General features: G+C 34.0%; 1 protein-coding gene across 9 annotated transcripts; it reads right to left on the bottom strand.

Moving 5' to 3' along the window:
* Window positions 1-11,007: 11,007 nt before the first annotated feature.
* Window positions 11,008-17,586, bottom strand: LOC112284358 (fatty acid amide hydrolase). Of its 9 annotated transcripts, none has more exons than XR_016504221.1 (22): window positions 17,041-17,432; window positions 16,757-16,921; window positions 16,181-16,290; window positions 15,908-15,962; window positions 15,560-15,774; window positions 15,315-15,444; window positions 15,074-15,151; window positions 14,740-14,887; window positions 14,513-14,625; window positions 14,317-14,392; window positions 14,076-14,147; window positions 13,928-13,979; window positions 13,685-13,780; window positions 13,499-13,579; window positions 13,211-13,314; window positions 12,985-13,077; window positions 12,693-12,761; window positions 12,456-12,520; window positions 12,274-12,335; window positions 12,002-12,097; window positions 11,421-11,820; window positions 11,008-11,206 (listed from the first exon to the last, which is right to left on the bottom strand). XR_016504221.1 is itself a non-coding variant. In XM_090252015.1 (22 exons), exons 2-21 carry the CDS (start codon window positions 16,860-16,862, stop codon window positions 11,767-11,769), a joined length of 1,875 nt encoding a protein of 624 aa, XP_090108141.1. In that variant the 5' UTR covers window positions 16,863-16,921; window positions 17,448-17,586; the 3' UTR covers window positions 11,008-11,203; window positions 11,752-11,766. The 9 variants fall into 9 exon arrangements, 7 of the variants coding, with proteins under 7 accessions (XP_090108141.1, XP_073391123.1, XP_073391122.1 ...); XR_016504220.1 differs by having other exon boundaries at window positions 11,008-11,203; XM_090252015.1 differs by lacking the exon at window positions 17,041-17,432 and adding an exon at window positions 17,448-17,586 and having other exon boundaries at window positions 11,008-11,203; window positions 11,752-11,820.
* Between the last annotated feature and the right edge of the window lie 1,254 nt (window positions 17,587-18,840).

Here is an 18,840-nt window from a genome sequence, read left to right as displayed (position 1 = left end):
GTTGTTTTTCTGGTCGATAAGTCATCTTGAATTCAAATCTTGACAAAGACATACTCCAACAGGCTTGGCGACGATTCAAAATACGTGTTGACTTAAAATATTCAAGATTCTTGTGATCTGCATATATAGTAATTAGATTAGAAGCACTTTCTAGATAATGGCACCATTTTTAAAATGAATCCACGATTGGAAGAAGTTCTTTGTCGTGGATCTCGTAGTTGATCTCGACTGTTGAAAAATTTCTAGAATGAAAAGCTACTAAATGAAGTTTATTATTTGTTCCCATTTTTGATAGTACGACATCTAAAGCAAAGTCTGATGCATTTGTTTCCATAAAAAATGGCTTAGAAAAGTCGACACAATACAAGTTTGGTGCAAAAACAAAGGCTATCTTTAAAGCTTCAAATGTTACTTCCGCTTCTTGATTCCATTGAAGTTTATCTTTACAAGTCAAATGTATAAGTAGAACTATAACTTGAGAAAAGTCTTTGATGAAGATCCAATAGTAGTTGACAAATCTCAAAAAGTATTGGACATCTCTTATAGTTTTTGGGATCTTCCAATCCATAATAGCTTAAACTTTCTTAGGATCCATCATAAGTCCATCATTTGAAATGATGTATCTTAAGAAATCGACTTGAATAGTATGAAATACACACTTTTCTATCTTGGCATAGAGACCCGCATCTCTTAGTTTTTGTAATACACGACGAATATAAAGTTCATATTTTTTTGTATTCTTAGAATAGATTAAGATGTCGTCCAAGTAACAAATAATAAAATCATCTAAAAACTCCCAAAAGACATCATTCATTAGATTTCGGAATGCTGATGGTGCATTTTTAAGTCCAAAAGGCATGATGTTGTATTCGAAATGTCCATACCTTATTTGAAACACAGTTTTTCATTCATCTCTTTCTTTGATGCATACCAGATCGTATGCTTCTCATAGATCTATTTTTGTATAGATCTTAGCTTGATTCAACTGATCAAGGAGTCCAAATATTAAAGGTAGCGAGTACTTGTTGTTGATGGTGATTTTGTTGAGTCCTCGATAATCAACACACATCCGCAATGATCCATCTTTTTTCTTTACAAATAAAATTGGAGCTCTTGCTCGAGATTTGAAATGGGGTATGAAGTTCTTGGCTAGATTCTCTTCAATATACTCCTTGAGTTCAGCCAATTCATTTTGTGATAAATTGTAGATTGGTCCAAATGGCGATTGTGCTCCTTTTTGAAGGTCAATTGAGCAGTCATAGGAATAATGTTACGAAAGAGTATCTACATTTTTATTTTCAAATACATCTTTAAAATCTTGATACTAGCTTGGAATGCCACTTAAAGTCTTTCCACTAGTAGAAACACGTGCGATATAAATGATACAAGGTGATCATTCTTTTTCAGCATATAAGAAAGCTCTTATACTTACAAATATAGATTTAATTATACTAGACTTATGACTTTCTACTTGATTAACTACGCTCTTAGTTATACTTTTAGAAAAATCAAGACTACGAGAAGTCCAATCTATTTTAGGATTATATTTTTTTAGCCATCATAAATCTAAAATGACTGAATTAGAGAGAGATCTAATAATATTAAATATTATAAAGCTACTATGATTATTAGTTGCTACTTCTATAGGAAGGGTTTCATGAATAACATCTCTTAAAGACAACAAACAACCATCTATAACTTCTACATGAACAAGTTTAGTTTTCTTCACTAAAAGTATGTTATGTCTTTTAGCAAATTCTTCATCTAAGCAACATGCTGAGGCTCTTGAATCTAACAAGGCATAAGCTTTGTGATATTTAGGTTCTAAAATAACATTTATCATAAAATAAAGAAAGGATTCTGAAGAGAAAATAAGACCTTCACTAGGTATTGTACAAGGTTCTAGCCGCACGGTCCCTATTATAGTTGGACAAACTCGTTTTCTAACATACTATCTTCTTTGATAGCCGTATTCTTCATTTTATGGTTGTGTTGCTTCTTTGGGCAACATTGAGCAGTGTGCTTAGATTTTCCATAATATAAGCACAATCCTTCTTGACGACGATGAGTCTTTTCTTACTCAGTAAGAGGTTTGAAATGTACTGCATCAATTTGCATATCCTCTACTTTTGAATATATGTGTTGAAGAGATATTGGTACTGCCATTTAATTACAGTAACATTAAGGTCCACTTATACAGTTCTCAGATCGAAATTCAAAAAGATGATTGTCGCACTCTACAACAAAGTCAATTGCTTGACTCAATGTTTGAAGATTAGGTAAGTTGAGCATTAATTTTTTTACCTCATATTGTAATCCGTAGAAAAATTGGCTATGAAGTGTAACATCATCCTACTTAATATCATTTATAAGTTGTCAAAACTATGAAGCATATAATGTTACTAATGAATTGTCTTTTTGCAAAATATAGATCTTGTTGGTTGCAATATGAATTGCATCATGTTCTCTATACATGGAACGAAACTTCACCAAAAAATCCTCCAAATTATCCAATATTGGATCTCATCACTCAAAAAAAGATAAAAACCATGATAATGCTGAACCTGAAAGAAGCATACCAATGAATCTAACTTGTAATCTTAGAGTTAGATAGCTTTGGAATTGAAGTTCAATCACAAGTTGTACTTGATTAATAAATCTTTTAAACTTTGATATGGTGCCATCAAACTTCTTGGATAGGACAATTCTTGATTCTCTAATACTGAAAGGATGTTCTACCATAGGAGAAGGAATATGATTTAGTGCAGATGTTGAAGCAGCTCCAATCATTTCTATATCTTTACTTCTTGCCAATCTTGTTCTTCCTTGTGGTGGTAAATTGAGTTGATGCATCGCAAGCATTAACTTTCTCAATTTTTCTTACATTTGTGCCATTGCACTCTTCATTTTAGCAAGTTCTGCTATAATAATACTTAGAAAAGAAAAGATGTCTAATATCGCTCAAGACAAATAGAAGAGAGGACTTGATAACAAAGAAAATATTAAGAACAGTATTAGTTTAGAAAAAATTAATCTGTAACTTCTAATATGCTTGTTTCTTATCAAGAAAAATGGATAATCCACTCTTAATTAAGATTAGACAAAGCTTCGATATTATAAGTGCACTCTTGTTAATTTGTCAAGGATAAAAATTTGATAAAAATAAATAAACAAGTAAAACTTTTTTCAAAGAAAGATAAAAAATAGAAATAACTAAATATATATAATAAAAAAGAAATTGGAATGGCTATTGCCAAACGACAAGAAAACTAGAGACCCTTGAAACTAGACTAGAAATAAGAAAGGAGTTGACGAGAGTGAAAAAGGCTTCAATCTTGCATCTATATATACTATCTACCTAAGAGCTACGTGGCAATGTTCTATAAGACATTCAAAAACATGTTGACTTTGCACAACATGCATCTTAACTTGGAAGGCAAGTTTTCTATAAGGACGCCACATAGTTAGCTTATTCCACAAGCTATCAACATGTGTGGCACGTGGTTCACTTGTTGACCAATTTTTTAACCTATCAATTATGTATAAAGACATGTAAAGTCAAAAGAGCATCTATGAAGCTTCTAAGAAGCTTTTTTAGAAGATATTATGAAATTAATCTACTTTTATCTACTTCTATCAATTCATATCACCTAAATAATAATTACAGTAAATATATGTCTGTGACATCAATACATGTAATACATGGCTAACTTGTTGGCCAAATTTTTAACCCACAAATCGACTACAAACAAATCTAAAGTTAAGTTCGCATCTATGGAGCTTCTAAAAGGCTTTGCTATAAGATATTATCAAATCTACATATATTTATTCTCTACGTTATACTTTTTATCTAGGTAATTATATATATTTGTGATATTACGTCCCATTTTTAAAGACAAGTTCTACAAGGAGTAGTAATCATATATTAAAGAAGTTCAAGATGCCATAAATTGTATTTGCCACATATTCTAATCTTTGTTTCTTTTGAAAGTGGTTGATAAATTGTCTCAGCCATCAATAATATTTTATTACAAGGTAAAAAAAACCACCTTAATATTTGAACATTATTGAGGCTTTATAACTCTTTTTAAATAAAATATTTGGAATACTATCAAAAGTGATTTGTACTTCTAGTAATATTACTAAACATCGAGAGTTTCTTCTAAGATTGTGATATCAAATACATTCTATTTTATGATTTATTCAAGAAAAGAAATATTTTTCTTGAAGATCCTCATCTCTATTATATTGTCTTAAAGGTTATAAAAATCACAATGTCTTCTTTAATAACTTAGCAAAGAATAGCTCTTAAGTTAAATCTATTAGATGTTCATTTTTTATCTCTATTGTAGCACAAATATACAAAAATTACAAATAAAGATAGAAGGTAGAATGCAATCTTTCTTAAACCTTATTTCTTCTATAATTAAGATTTGTTATTCTTTATCTTAGTTTTGATAGATGTTATTTATGAAAAGAATCAATTTTTTTTGTTGTATTTATAATTTTTTTAACTAACTTCCATATCTATTTATTAATATTATATTCATACTAATAAATAAGATATTTTAATTTAAATCAACACCATCTTGAGTCTAAGACTTCTTCCACCTTCAACTTTTGATTACTATATACTTTTATAGAAGGAAGTAGCATTTATCTTCTTCTTGGTATATCCACTATCTTGTATGGCTTAAGAAGAGATACATAGAATATAAGATAGATCTTCATAGAGTCTAATAGATGTAATCAAGGCAATATTGTTTTAAATTAAAATTATTTTATAATTTGAAAAAAAAGAATTTATTGAATAAATAAATATACTATATTATTATAATTAAAATTTAACAAGAATAAAAGAATTGTTCAATTATCTTATTGATAGTTTATAGTACACCTCAAATATTGCTCAAAAACTTAATTCACTTGCTCCATTTGTCCATCAATTTGAAGTTTGAAAGCTAAAGATAGTTTTGTGGATACTTTTAGAATTATTAAAAGAGTCCTTCAAGTTCTTAATTCAAATTTAGTCTTCCTATCTGATATAATATCCTTTGATAATCTATAATAGCAATAAATGTTATCAAAAAAAAACTTAGCCGTTTCTCCACCTATGATAGATTTTGCACATAGTGCAAAATGTGCCATCTTAGTGAAATAATCTACTATCACAAATATAGACTCATAAAAATTTAAGACTAAAAGATTTATAAAAAAAACTATAGAAATAAAAAAAAAATATGATTGTTTTAATATAATTAATGATTGAAGAATTTTATAATTTTAATGACAAGGAGTTTTTGATCTTGAATAAAAATTACATGATTATACAAAGTCTTTAACTACTTTTTAGTTTTGATGCTACTAAAAATATCTAGATATTAGCTTCAAAAGCTTATTTTATTTAAAATGTCCTACTCTTGAAAAGTCATAATGAGCTTGAAGAATATATAATCGTATTTTACTATTTAGAATATATAAGCAACTTTCAAAATAGAGTAGATTATTTTTGAATTCAAACTTTAAAGTATTATGAGATTTAGAAGATTTATTCTTAATATAATAAATAAAAATATTAAAAGACATATTTGATTTAATTTTTTTAATTTCATTGTTTAAAGATAAAATTCTTTGGACTTAAGAAAATCATTCTTTATTGATCAAAAATTGTATCTTTTCCTTTTGATATAAGACAAGAACATCTAAAAAGGATGTGTAATAAATCTTATTGTTTTTTTTGATGAATAATTGATCTTGATAAAGACATGCTTTAAAGAACTTGACAACATTTTAAAATACATGCTAATACAAAATACTTGAGATTTTTGTAATTCATACATATAATGATTGGATTGAAAGTTTCTTTTAAATAATGATGCTATTCTTAAAATGCATCTACAATTACAAGAAGTTCTTTATTGTAGATCTTATGGTTGATCTTTGTTATTAAAAAAAATTAGATTAAAAAGCTAATAGATGGAATTTATTATTTATTCCTATATGCAACAATATCATGCCAAAAGCAAAGTTTAATGTATTTTTTTTCATAAAAAATGACTTAAAAAAGTAGATAAGATATAATGTTGGTATAAAAATAAAACTTAATTTTAAAGCTTCAAAAGATGTCTCTCCTTCTTTGTTCCACTTGAATTTGTCCTTACATGTAAAATATATAAATAAAGCCACAATTTGAAAAAAATCTTGATAAAGATCCAATAGTAAGTAATAAATTTCAAATAACATTGCATGTCTCTTATTGTTCTTAAAATCTTCTAATCCATTATAGTTGAAAACTTCTTAGGATCTACTATAAAACCATCATTTGAAATAATTTATCCTAAAAAGTGAATTTGAGTAGTGTAAAATATATACTTTTTTACATTGACATATAATCCTACATCTCTAAGTTTTTTTAACACATAACAAATATAAAGTTTATATTCTTCTATATTTTTAGAATAGATTAAAATTTTGTCTTAGTAAAAAATTAAAAAATCATCAAGAAATTCACAAAAAGTACTATTCAATGTTGAAAAGTATTTAGTGCATTTGTAAGTCTAAAAAGCATAATATTTTATACAAAATATCCATATCTACTTCAAAATGTAGTCTTTTATTCATCTCCTTCTTTGATATGGACTACATTATATACTCTTTATAGATCTATTTTTATATAAATCTTTTCTAAATTAAGTTAATTAAGAAGTCTTCAAATCAAAATTAAAGAATATCTATTTTATAGTAATCTTATTGAATCTTAGATAGCCCACTTATATTCGCAAAGATCTATTTTTTTTTCTTCATAAATAAGATAAGAGCTCCTATTAGAGATTTAGAATGGTATGTAAAATTTTTAGCTAAATTCTTATTAATGTGTTTTTAAAGTGTAGCTAATTTATTATGCAATAAGCTATAGATTGGTCTAAATGGCAGTTGAGCTTTTTTTTAAAGATCAATAGAATATTTATAAAAATAATTTTCTAAAATAATATCTATATTTTTCTTTTCAAAAATTTCTTAATAATCTTGATACTAGCTTAGAATGCCATTTGATGTCTTTTGACCATCAAAAAATTATTGATATGTATGTAGCAAAAAGAAATATTTTTTTTGCAACATCTATAAAAACTCTTGTAGCTATCATTAAGGATTTGGTTGTGTTGGACATATGGATTTCTACTCAACTAGTAGAATTTTAGATTAAACTAAAAAAAATCAAAGTAATGAGAAATGTAGTTTTTTAAAAAATTATATTTCTTTAATTATAATAATCATAAAATAACTAGGTTGGAAGAAAATCTAATCACATTTAATGTTATTTAGCTATTATAATCATGAATATTTACCTCTAAATAAATAATTTTGTAGATAATATCTCCAAAAGACAACAAATGACTATTTATTATTTTTTCATGCATGGATTTGGTTTTTAATTAAATAATTATTTTTTTATATATAAAAAATTAATTAAAAAATAAATAAAATTGATTCTTTTTAAGATTCTAAAATTATACATATAATTATCTTCAATTTTCTATTCTTAAATTAAAAGACAAATAGAATAAATAAATCAAGTTTTGGAGCAATATTTGAGGTGTACTATAAACTATCAAAAAGATGATTGAACAATTTTTTTACCATTGGTAAATTTTTCTTATAATAATATGATATATTTTTCTATTCAAAAAATTCCTTTCTTTGCCAATTATGGTTATTATCCACAATTTGATACTTTTGACTTTTCAAAAGTTAATAATTCTACAAAAGAAGATTTAAAAAATTATTTATTAAAGCTATATGCAATAATAAAGGTACAACTAAAAGAAGCTCAAGAACAACAAAAGATAAATGTAAATGTCTATTGCAAAAAACAATCCCAATTCTATCTTGGCAATAATATATGATTATCTTATTATAATATTAAGACTATTTGCCTTTGTGAAAAGTTGCATTATTGTTATCAAGAGGGTGAGCCTCCTCAAGAGAATACATGATTCTTAATTATAAGTGGGTTGCAAGAAAGTACAATGTTATTTTTAATGAACTCAAATATAAAAAAATAATCCAAAAGTTGAATATAATTTTTAAATTAATTCTTTTTTTATACCAAGATGCATCCAATATCTAACTCTAATTTCAAAATCAAATCTAATTAACTTATTATTAATTCAATCTAGGCAAATTTTTGCGCATTGAGCTTAATTCAAGCTACAAACTTCAAAATATTAAAATCAACAAACAAATTTTAAAGAAAATGAGAGCCAAACTAAAAAAAAGTTGGCTATTTGCTATCAATTGCAAGTTTATAGAAAAAAGAAATAACTACAAGCAATTTGCAAATTGAAGGATTTTAAACTTAAGATGAAGAGTTTAAAAGAATGACAAATTTTGAATCTATTTGTGAGTGGCATTGTAAATAAAAGATATTTATCAACTTATTGAATAATTTTGAATAATTTTTTTCCTAAATGGTTAATTAATTGTGTAAGTCCTTATTTTTCCATTTTTTTTGTTAGTTTGATATCTGATAGTTATTATTCCTTATGTGAAGAATTAATAGTAGAATGTTGTGATATTTATAAATAATTTTTATATATTTGAAATATCATTATTTTAAAATATAACTAAAAATATTTTTTAAAATTTAAAGATATTTGATATAATTAAATTTAATATTTATTTTTATTGAAGTATTATCTACCAAAATTTCTCTCTTGTTGCAAATTCATTGTTTCTTGTTTACAAACCTAATATTATTTTTTTCAATTCTTTTATCATTTTTTTTATTCCTAATACCTTATAAGATTCTACACTTATTAGTTTTTACCTCCACTTCTTCTTTCTTAATTATTTACTCAATTCATCTCTAAATTTTTGAATCCTAATTTTTTTTGCTTTATAGTTTTATTTTTTTTTTTTTATTTATTAAAAATAATTTTAATTAAGAATTTTTTGATAGTTTAGTATTTTTAGATTTTTTTAGATTTTAATTTTATTCCTATGATTCTTCTCTATTTCCTTTTTTTACAAAGATAGTAATTCTCATTTAAATTTGGTTGCTATATATATATATATATATATATATATATATATATTAAATTTATATTTTTTTTTTAAATTCAGTTTTTTTAGAAAGTGTAGAAATTTTAGAGTATAAAAGTTTGTATTAAAATTTTATTTTTATGAATAAAAATAAGTAAATGATTGTAATATGATTCCAAAGTTAAGATTTAACTTGTAAAAATAAAATCATTTTTTTACCTTTATTAAGATTGTATTAAACCATTTTCTAAGACATATAACAAAAACCTTAAAAACCATGCATTGAAATTTAGTATGAAGACTTTTAAACTCAAACCTTAATGTGAAGACTTTGGAGCCAGATTCAACTTTCTTCACCAAAGGAATATGATTGTTTTTGGGGAGATTGCTGATGTGTCAGTTTGTCAATGGCAACAAATATGTAGTGTGATGTTTTTGTGGCGGAAACAAAATGGCTGTGGAAACTGTCAACGTAGGAGCTTCGAGGAAAGGAGACCGGATAATGGTCAACGATGATCTTGGTGGCCACTAAATTTGACGATCTACTGAATTCCCAGCATCGTTTTTGGCCCCATTCTCCTCAGTTAGCTTGTTTGTTTGTTTGTTTGTTAATGTGTATGTATGTATGTATGTATGTATATATATATACATATACATATACATATATATATGTATTATGAAGATCGTGGAAATGATAGCGTGAGACATTAGGCTTCTCGTAGCTCGTTCCAAAAGTCGAGCCGGAGAACATGCGACTGTCGGATTGCCTCCAGGTGCACACAAGAAGTAAACAGTGAGCACAAATTTTTTATTACATATTCTGGTGTGGGTAAGCTTTGAGCTTGTTCTCACTGACAGCTTTTTGAACATGTCATTTTGATTCCTCGCTATTTCTGGGTGCCGGGCAGCCTTCGGAAAGACCACTGTTTTGGAACACTGTTCACCACCCCGAACCAGTCAACATTGCCGACGCTGTCTGAAATGCAGTGGAGCTGAGGTGTTGTTGACTTACAACAATGAAGGAACGCTTGTCAAGGGGAATTGTTTGTAAAAATTGGGACTAATCTGAGACTAGGGAGCACAGTTGGCTTCGAAGATCGTAAGGTTTCTAGAAATTGCATTTTTGGCGTGATCGACGCCTGGAGTGAGATGAACTGTGAGTTGAGCATTCTCGTAGGCTTGAGGCTGGTCCAAGGACGTTCAAGGACTAGAACGCTCTCATCTATTCTGTTCGGTTTATCAAACAGTTGTGTCATGCCAAGGAGAAGGGTATGGAGTACATCACAACCATGAAAGTGGATTTCATCCAAGGGTTACTACAAGGGGAGGAATTCCGCGCTGCAGAAGCAATCCACAAGAGTTCGTGGAACACTATTTGGGACAGACTAATTGCAGCCATACCTCACAACAATCCTACTTCTACGGGAAGAGAGCTATTTTCTGGTTCTCAGTTGCAGTATCATAAATATTTCGAAGAATTCAGCGATGGTTAGGACAAAATGCTCGAATGAAACGATCGACCTTAGAAGAAGAATCCCAGCAATCACTGGTTAAAAAAGAAGAAGACAATCCCAGCATATGAACGTCCAAGGACTAGAATGTTGGAATGGTTCTCGGGGCTCTTCAGTCACACTGGTCTACATCTCGACCTTTCGTTTACTCTACCCCTGATCTTCGCAAAGCTTTAAAAACATTCTGGGCTTTGAGGGGAGGGTAAAATTAGACTCAACTAAACTACAGTAAAAACTGCAATACACATACCTCAAATGACATCGGTGGCAAGAGCTGCATTTATAAATCATGCGAGAGGATTTCAATTACAAATATTTTGTTCGTTGAATACCGTTTCTTTTCTTAATGGACGCATCGAACCAAACTCGATTTCTATATTTAGAAATTAGTTTTTGGTTGCTATTCAGTATCAAAAGCATCTGTGAAAACGAAAAGAAAGAGAAAGATAACAAAGTCACTGAATTTGATTTTTATTACTAAATCTGCGTGCCAGATAAGTTTCCTGTCGCCAAGCCTTACATCTTCTCTCTTGAGGAGTAACTTCATCATATTGAAAGAGCGAATTTACTTAAAACACATCTAAGCATTGCTGAGAAAGCTTGCTCCTCCTGAGGATCGAACACGAAAATTTATTTGGATCCAGAGGTTACTGCTGCACAGCGAGGCAACAAAAGAACTAAGTGATTCCTTAGGCAATTTGTATGTGAATTTGAGAGGAAAACACCACCAATTCATGAGTGTTGGGAGTGACAATCAGGATACAAGATTATTAGAAGAACGATGATCCTATACAGTGGTAACCACGCAGCGAATTTATGAGGTCGCTTCTATTGTTTCTTAAGCAATGTTTCCTACCGTAGAAATACCTTGACAATTGTTTCCACCTTGACGTAAACTTCCTGGCTGCGATCATGCAGTACAGAGTACTCTCGGATCCTACAATCTAGTGAGGTCACACACGAGCAGGTTGCCGATGATCTCTATCCTCACGTTCTTTAAGTAAATGAGCAACGATGTTTAGTTCCTCATGCCACGCATTCACCACTTCTGATGCCTACTGCACCTGCTTCTCAACTGAGATAGCAGCATGCAATACCGACTGGAGTGCACCCATGAACGTACAGTCTATCATCTGCACATGCACGCAGTGGCTATGTTTGGTCATGGGTACATACGTTCAATCATAGGGGCTTTCACCTTAGTTTGGTGGAGTCAATTCAGAAGGTCGTAATAGACTTTTGGTCGGTGCTGAGGTGCACAAATTTTCTGCGTCCAAGAAAAAAAAACATATAAATCCATCTTGTATGAACAATTTTCATGTTTTCATTTGTCCTGTGCTTTGACATTGAGGAATTAATGAATTCTTGTAAAAAATGAGTAAATAACGTTATTGTTTAAGCGGTTAGCTCTTCATCTTGGCCATGTTTCCTTGGATGAGATTACCAACCTCGAAAGCAACAGCCACACGCAGAAGTGCAGCTTCAGACCAGGGTTTCCCGACCAGCTGAAGTCCTACAGGCAATCCTTTGGCATCATACCCTACCTACACACCGATGCCACATTTCATTGTTAGAACCCAAGACAAAAATGAAAAGAGATTCGTAGTTCTTTCAGTACAGGGTGAATGAAAGAAATTTCTTCAAGTGGAGTTCGAAATGCCACATCCACTATGGTTCAAACATAATTTCTGAAATGTAAAAGTTAGAGCAGGAAAAATACCGGTAAAGTTATAGCTGGCAGACCTAAGAGATTTCCAGCGATTATAAAGCGCATTAACTTTCCTGCAAACGTTCTATCACAACCTGAGTCACCAATCGAATAAGGTTCTCAAGAGCACATAGTTTCCTTTGGGCTATCTTTAAAGAGAATTGAAAATGCAGAGATTCAAATAGTTGATCGACCTCCATGTTGGTAGTCCAACTCTCCATATTGTTCCGCATCATCTCTGATGGGTGGTGCTGTACACCTGAACATGATATTGTAATATGGCAAGAATTAGGTCGATCAATAGAATCCAATTACTTTACTTACATAGGTCTATTTAAAACGGTATCAATAGGAATCTGGAAATAACCATCCATATCTAGCATGCCCTTGAATGACCATGACGAGGTCCTGCTCGACTTTGCTAGACTTACGCAGTAGTCGGAGTGACAATAAAATCCGCTTCTTTGAAGACTTCCATATGGTGTTGCATGCAACGCGACCTGCACAGAATGGATTAGCTTAATCGTCACTCGGATTTTTTCAAGTTTTTCAAACTCTAACTGCGCAGTTGGACCGTAATTTTGATGAAGTCCTCCCAACAAGGCTAAGGATTAACAGATTGGAATAGCAAATAGCACATCGCTGATTGAATTTCCATCAATACAAGCAGTTGAGGACAGAGTTTCAAACTCAAAAAAATGCTTGATATGAAATAGTGCAGACCTCAGTCGTTGTGCTGTGACGAATTCTCGGTTGCTGAAACCCTGAAAAATCGAAATAGTGGACCGGACGTCTCCACCAGTTGTCTTTCGACCCCTGCCAACAACGTATTTCAATGCTCCCAGTTATCAGACGCGTCGTCTACAGATGAGGTTGCCCAAAACATTAACAGGAATATTATTTGATAATCATTAACTGATAACGATATCAAGCAGAAAAGACCACATACAGATTTTCGTACTCGACGCCAAGGGAGGCAGTCAATTCACCACCCATCGTTATATAGTGCGCCAATCGCATCTTGTCAAGATCTGGTATTGAGGCATCCACAACCTGCATTCCACACCTGACGTGAACACAATCTTGCAGGGGCCTCTTATCAGGCACACAATTTATTTTTCATTGCAGAACGATTTTTTGAAATGATCCATGATAAATCGTCAGAATTGTACGTAGTGTACCAGAGCCTGGAATGCACAGTACAGAAATATGCACAGATAGCAAATAAGGCACTTACTTTGCATCCGTAGGTATCCTGTATTAGCCGCAAGGCTGAGTCGCACACACGCCACACAGAATCATCGGAATCATTGTACCACTGCTCAACACCCCGATATTGTCATACGAATCAGTAAACCCGTTCCAATTGTATATCATCACAAACTTGAAATGACGAAAGCTTACATTGAAAGTTGAATTTTACCTTTGAGAACTTCGCAAGTTTAATTTCTTCTATCAATTTCGCCATGATATTTGGTTCCATTTGAACGTCATTTAGAAGAGGTAAAGTTGCTGGAGGCTATGCATACAAACCACGGAAGTTAGGATCAGAAATACCATTAACAGCAGGAAGATTTGGGGCAGTACACAACCATGAACAACAGGAAATATTTCAATTTCATCCTATTTCGTTCCAGCACTTCTATAAGAAGGGAAACAAACTCACAGGAATGGACACAAGTTTGTCAGAGGGAAGATGTCCTTGGACAGCTGCATACCTGCAGAAGCACACTCAAGCTGTCAAAAACAATAATCTACCGAAGTTTTGCGAGGAATGGTCATACAGAGAGTTTTGAGATGATCGAGTAACTTACACGATATATGCATCCTCCACAGTGCCGGTGAGCGTTCCCACCATTCCTATTGTCCAGTTCAAAGGCAAAAGTCTTCACCCAGAATTGCCATCGTTAAGGCTCAGTGATAAGAACACGAATGCAAGGACATGATCGTAATAAAGCTCGTACTTAATCACGAAATTAGATCCTGACCAAAATGATAGTTGGTACGACGTAGGGGTCAAGTTGCACATTGAAATAGAAGAGTGGAAGAACGCACCCTGATTTTGCAATTCGGCCAAAAGTGGGTTTGAGACCAACCACCCCACTTAAACTGGCTGGCATTCGTACGGAACCTGCACAACCTCATCAAATCTCATTTCGGATTCACATCTTACAAGGCTTCGAGAATCTCAGTTCATCCACCATTCGCTGCTTGAAAGTAAGTAGGATGAAGAGGAATAATGCGCCAATACCTCCTCCATCCACGCCCAAAGCAACTGGGCAAAGGCCGGCAGCTACAACAGTGGCAGATCCGCCTGATGAGCCTCCCGAGACCCTCGTCATGTCATGGGGGTTACGGGTAGCCCTGCATGCAAATTACTCGTAAGCTTACCACCTAAGAACACTTAATCATCAATATCTCAACTACTAGCTGACCTAAAATTTGTACCAAAGAAGTACAGGAAGCTAATGCACATACCCATAGTGAGGATTGATGCCTGTGGTTCCAACGCCGAGCTCGTGCATGTTGGTTTTGCCAACCATGACAGCTCCACATTCCCGTAAGCGCTTCACAACCGCTGCGTCTTTAGTTACTTGCCTGGCTTTACCTAGCCACGTGCTTCCTCCTGCAGATCATTGCCAGGAGACGACCAATTCGTTTTACTAGCAGCTTCAGCAAAGTAACGCAGCATTGCCCGTAAATGACAGAGACTTGTGTATTACATCAGGTTACTTTAAGATTTAGCAATTTAAGTAAAGAAGGAAACCGAGTTCTGAAACCAGCACTTGAGGTTAAATTAGATTGCTCATACCGGTGGTGGGGTAAGGCAGGCAATCGATCTCATCTTTCACCGCAACAAGAACTCCGTCCAACACAGACAATGGCTTCCCTGCGAAGAATTGGGCATAAATAATTTGCAATCTTGACATTCTACAGATTGTGATCACCTCCACATCATAGGTAAGGTATTCATAAACAGCTAGAGCTATGACTGGGTGCGCAAATCATTTGCAACATTGTGAATCACAGCAAATTCGACATTGAAACTGTACCTTGTCGGTATCTTTCTGTTGCGGCAGCAGCTTGGGAGATCACATCATGAAAATCTAAAGAAATAAACAGATTTAAACCTCGTGACATCTTCCGCGAATCCTCTATCGAAGTGAGAAACCGTTTAGCCACCTACATGGTTGACCGATTGGATCGTGAACAACACGGTTCATTGACTTCAATAACGACGCTCAAAATGAAATTGCCAAGCAGCTTGCAGGTTGTAATAAATCGTTGCACGACCTACCTCTGTTGGAGTAACCCTTCCGGAAGTGTACGCATCGGCGTAGTCACGAATTGTTGCGTACTGAAACTTTCGAACGTCGATTTGGTCTTCTTTCCCACAATACGTTAAGGTATTCGACAAATAAGGCGGCAGACATTCCACAGCTGCTGCTACACACTCAGGGGCAGAGAACTTCGTCTCCAGAACTTGTACAAACTTCTCCTCTTCTATCTCATCTGCCAGTGACCCATGTGAATCATGATCTTTTGAGGTGAGATCATCTGACCTCCAGTCAAAAATCCAAAGGTGCTGTATTAATAACTGGAATGTGCGCAAGCAAAGTGCAATCAATTTTAGGGAAGATTGTACCAAAATATTGCGGTTTATACATGGGTTCCTCGGAATACTGCGTATTCATAAATATCTGTATATTAATGGACAATCACCGCATCAGAACGATGTGACACCAGGAAGAAATTTCACAAATAGCTTGAAATCACATTCACTGTTCTTAGGTTGAATCGACGCCTTCCATTTCTACTCTTGAACAGCAAGCAATACGCAACCACCAGTCGGCATTTCCTCAAGCCAAAGCAAGTGCAGCGAATAGAAATGTTAAATGAATACATGAAGGATGCGTACCTTGGTGACATTGTTCACTTTCTTCAAGTAAAAAAGAATAATAGGGTGCAATAGACTCATCTCAAGAAGCCAACAGAAGCACTTGAGAAAAAACCCGGCCAGGCGAGGAGCTACAGATTTTAAAAAAAAAAAGAGTTATTCATGCAGCACTTTCACAAGTTCACACTTCAGGCACAAGCTCGATCACGCTCTAAAGTTATTCGGATCCTGAAACTGCTAACGAGTTAAATCCCTGTAGATTGCCATGAGTAGTTGAAATTCTGCTCATTCTGATACTGAAGAATCGGAAACCCCTAGAACTTGAACAACTTGCATTGTTAGAAAACGTTGTCCTGAATAACTGATGTGGACATTCTAATCGTGCCCGACCTTCAATTGAAAGCTGAAGCTAAGCTCCGCCAGCATTCACTCTCTATTTTTTGGGTTTCTGGCGAAGAGTAGGAATCTTGTGACAGTATGTAGAGTTCTGATGATTCTCTCACATACCGATGAAAATTAAGTTTCCAGTGGATTTCCACGACGGTATGGACATGATTCGATGGAGGCAAGGTCATGTAAGAGTCGAACCAGAAATACCTTTCTCTGTTATATACACGTATTCATTTGAGTTTTTCTCTTCCATGGCGGTGCAACTCGGTGGCTGCATGCCCATATTTTCGGCATGCATCTTGGTATCGGTCATCGCCACCCACCCGGGAGTTTAAATTGAAGCTGGAGTTCCCCACTCAAACACCTCCTTGCCTGCTCAAGAAATGTTAGACGGAACACAACTTCAAGAGCTGAATCATTTTACTCGATCCAGCACCGCGTTATCCTCCAGAAGACCAACATGGACCTAAACAGATCGACTCAGCTATTACCTTCTCGATCACAGAAGTTGGTAGAACAAAGTTGAGGGCGAAGAATGCAACTCCAGCAACAAGACTGCGTGGTACGCTACGAGAATTAACAGATTTCTACTGTCCCTACTGTTCAATCTGCCGGTTAGTTAGTAGGGTGGAGCAATGACAGCAGCAGCAGATTGGAGGACCCCCTATTTCCGAGTTTCAACAGAGAACACCATCAGTGGGCAGGACTAGAAGCCAACATTTAGGGATTTATACTGAAAAAGGACTTGTTGACAACATAATAATCCACACACAAAAATAGAAAGATTCCTCTAAGAAGCTCTTAGAAACGCGTAACAGGACAAGCTCACTGTGTTCCTAGAGTGCAGTCGTCGAGGCGGAGAACAGAAAATTTGACGAAGCACATCATTCTGGCTGACCTTCTCAATTTCATTCCAAGTTGTCTCCTCTTGCAGCCTCGGGGTAATGACGCTGTGGCTGAGTAACTGGTTGACTCAACTGCCCAACAACCAGTCCGTGAAGAACGCTTAGAACATCGACTGCACGATTCTCTTCAGTGCTTTTTGGGCGTGATCAACTTGATGTAATTATTCAGAACATACATCACAGGTCACTAAAGTATCACACTAAACGTGTGTTATTCGGGGGATAAATTAAATTCATTGTCATGGAGAGAACACTAGCAGTTGCAGGAACAGCTAGCTTCAATCGCAGTCGTCAAGTTGCAATTTATTCCATCAAGTGGCATGGCCGACCCTTGATCCGATCGATGTAGGCAGATCGACCAGATCAGCTGGCCTCGATAGCACCAATTTAATGAGAGTCATGTGACGGAACATCCGGAGCCAGCTTTGTGGAGGGTAGCGTCCAGAACTCGTCATATTATATGGATGCACTGACTCTCTAAACGTCATGCTGCACTGTACAAGTTGAATTTTCCTTTCTTTTGGCATGATTAGGAGTGTGGTGGCAGTGCTTCCGTTGTGGTGATAGTGAGTACTCATCAACGTCGATCATCGCAATGTAAGCAAATGTTGCGTTATACTCTCCTACCCTAGCATTATTCTGCCACTCCACAGCCTAGTGATCCACCCAAAAAAAATAACCACAAAAAAAATAAAAAAATAAAAAAATAAAAAAATAACTCATTGCCAATCATTCAATGTCATTCCGAGCGGATTCCGCATGCCGCGAAAGAGTTTGTCCTGTCCCAACTCGGTTACGGTCTGTCAGTTTTTTAATCTTCAAGTGAGTGCGAAGTTAAAAATACTCAGCCATGGGGTTGCAGACAGATTATCAGATCTGTTTAGTTTTTATTTGCTCTACAACAGCAGCTGCCGTCACCCTCGACATAACTGAAGTGCGATCTGTCTTACATACTGAAACGGAATTTATACCACTGCAGCAATCTTCGTCGTCATCAGTTGGAGATTGATACTCCAACATCCCGATTAGAAAAAAACTCAAGATGTTGACACTCGGAACGAGATGCTAAGGTTGTCAGAACAATAACGCTGCTGGCTCGGAATCTCACATGCCAGCAACTGGCAGGTTCAGAAGTCACTTCAACTCAGCCACAAGGACAATCCGATTCAAAAAAAAAAAATACTTGATAAAATATTGACCAGCTTGACTTCCATAACTGCACCACCATGCATGCCATCAATATGGTTTACTGCAGTCATAACAGTTCGTGGAGTTATTTCTCTCTGAAGAGTTTCAGAAGGGAAGAACATGCAATAAGTGTCATGTTTCCAACTTAAGCAGCTTCTGTTTCCGGCCAGTTTGTTGGGGAGATTGGGTCCTCCCACT

Source organism: Physcomitrium patens, chromosome 7 (assembly GCF_059467195.1).
Source record: "Physcomitrium patens ecotype Gransden chromosome 7, ASM5946719v1, whole genome shotgun sequence".
Taxonomy (NCBI): Eukaryota; Viridiplantae; Streptophyta; class Bryopsida; order Funariales; family Funariaceae; genus Physcomitrium; species Physcomitrium patens.
This window is presented reverse-complemented; position numbering and strand designations above follow the sequence as displayed.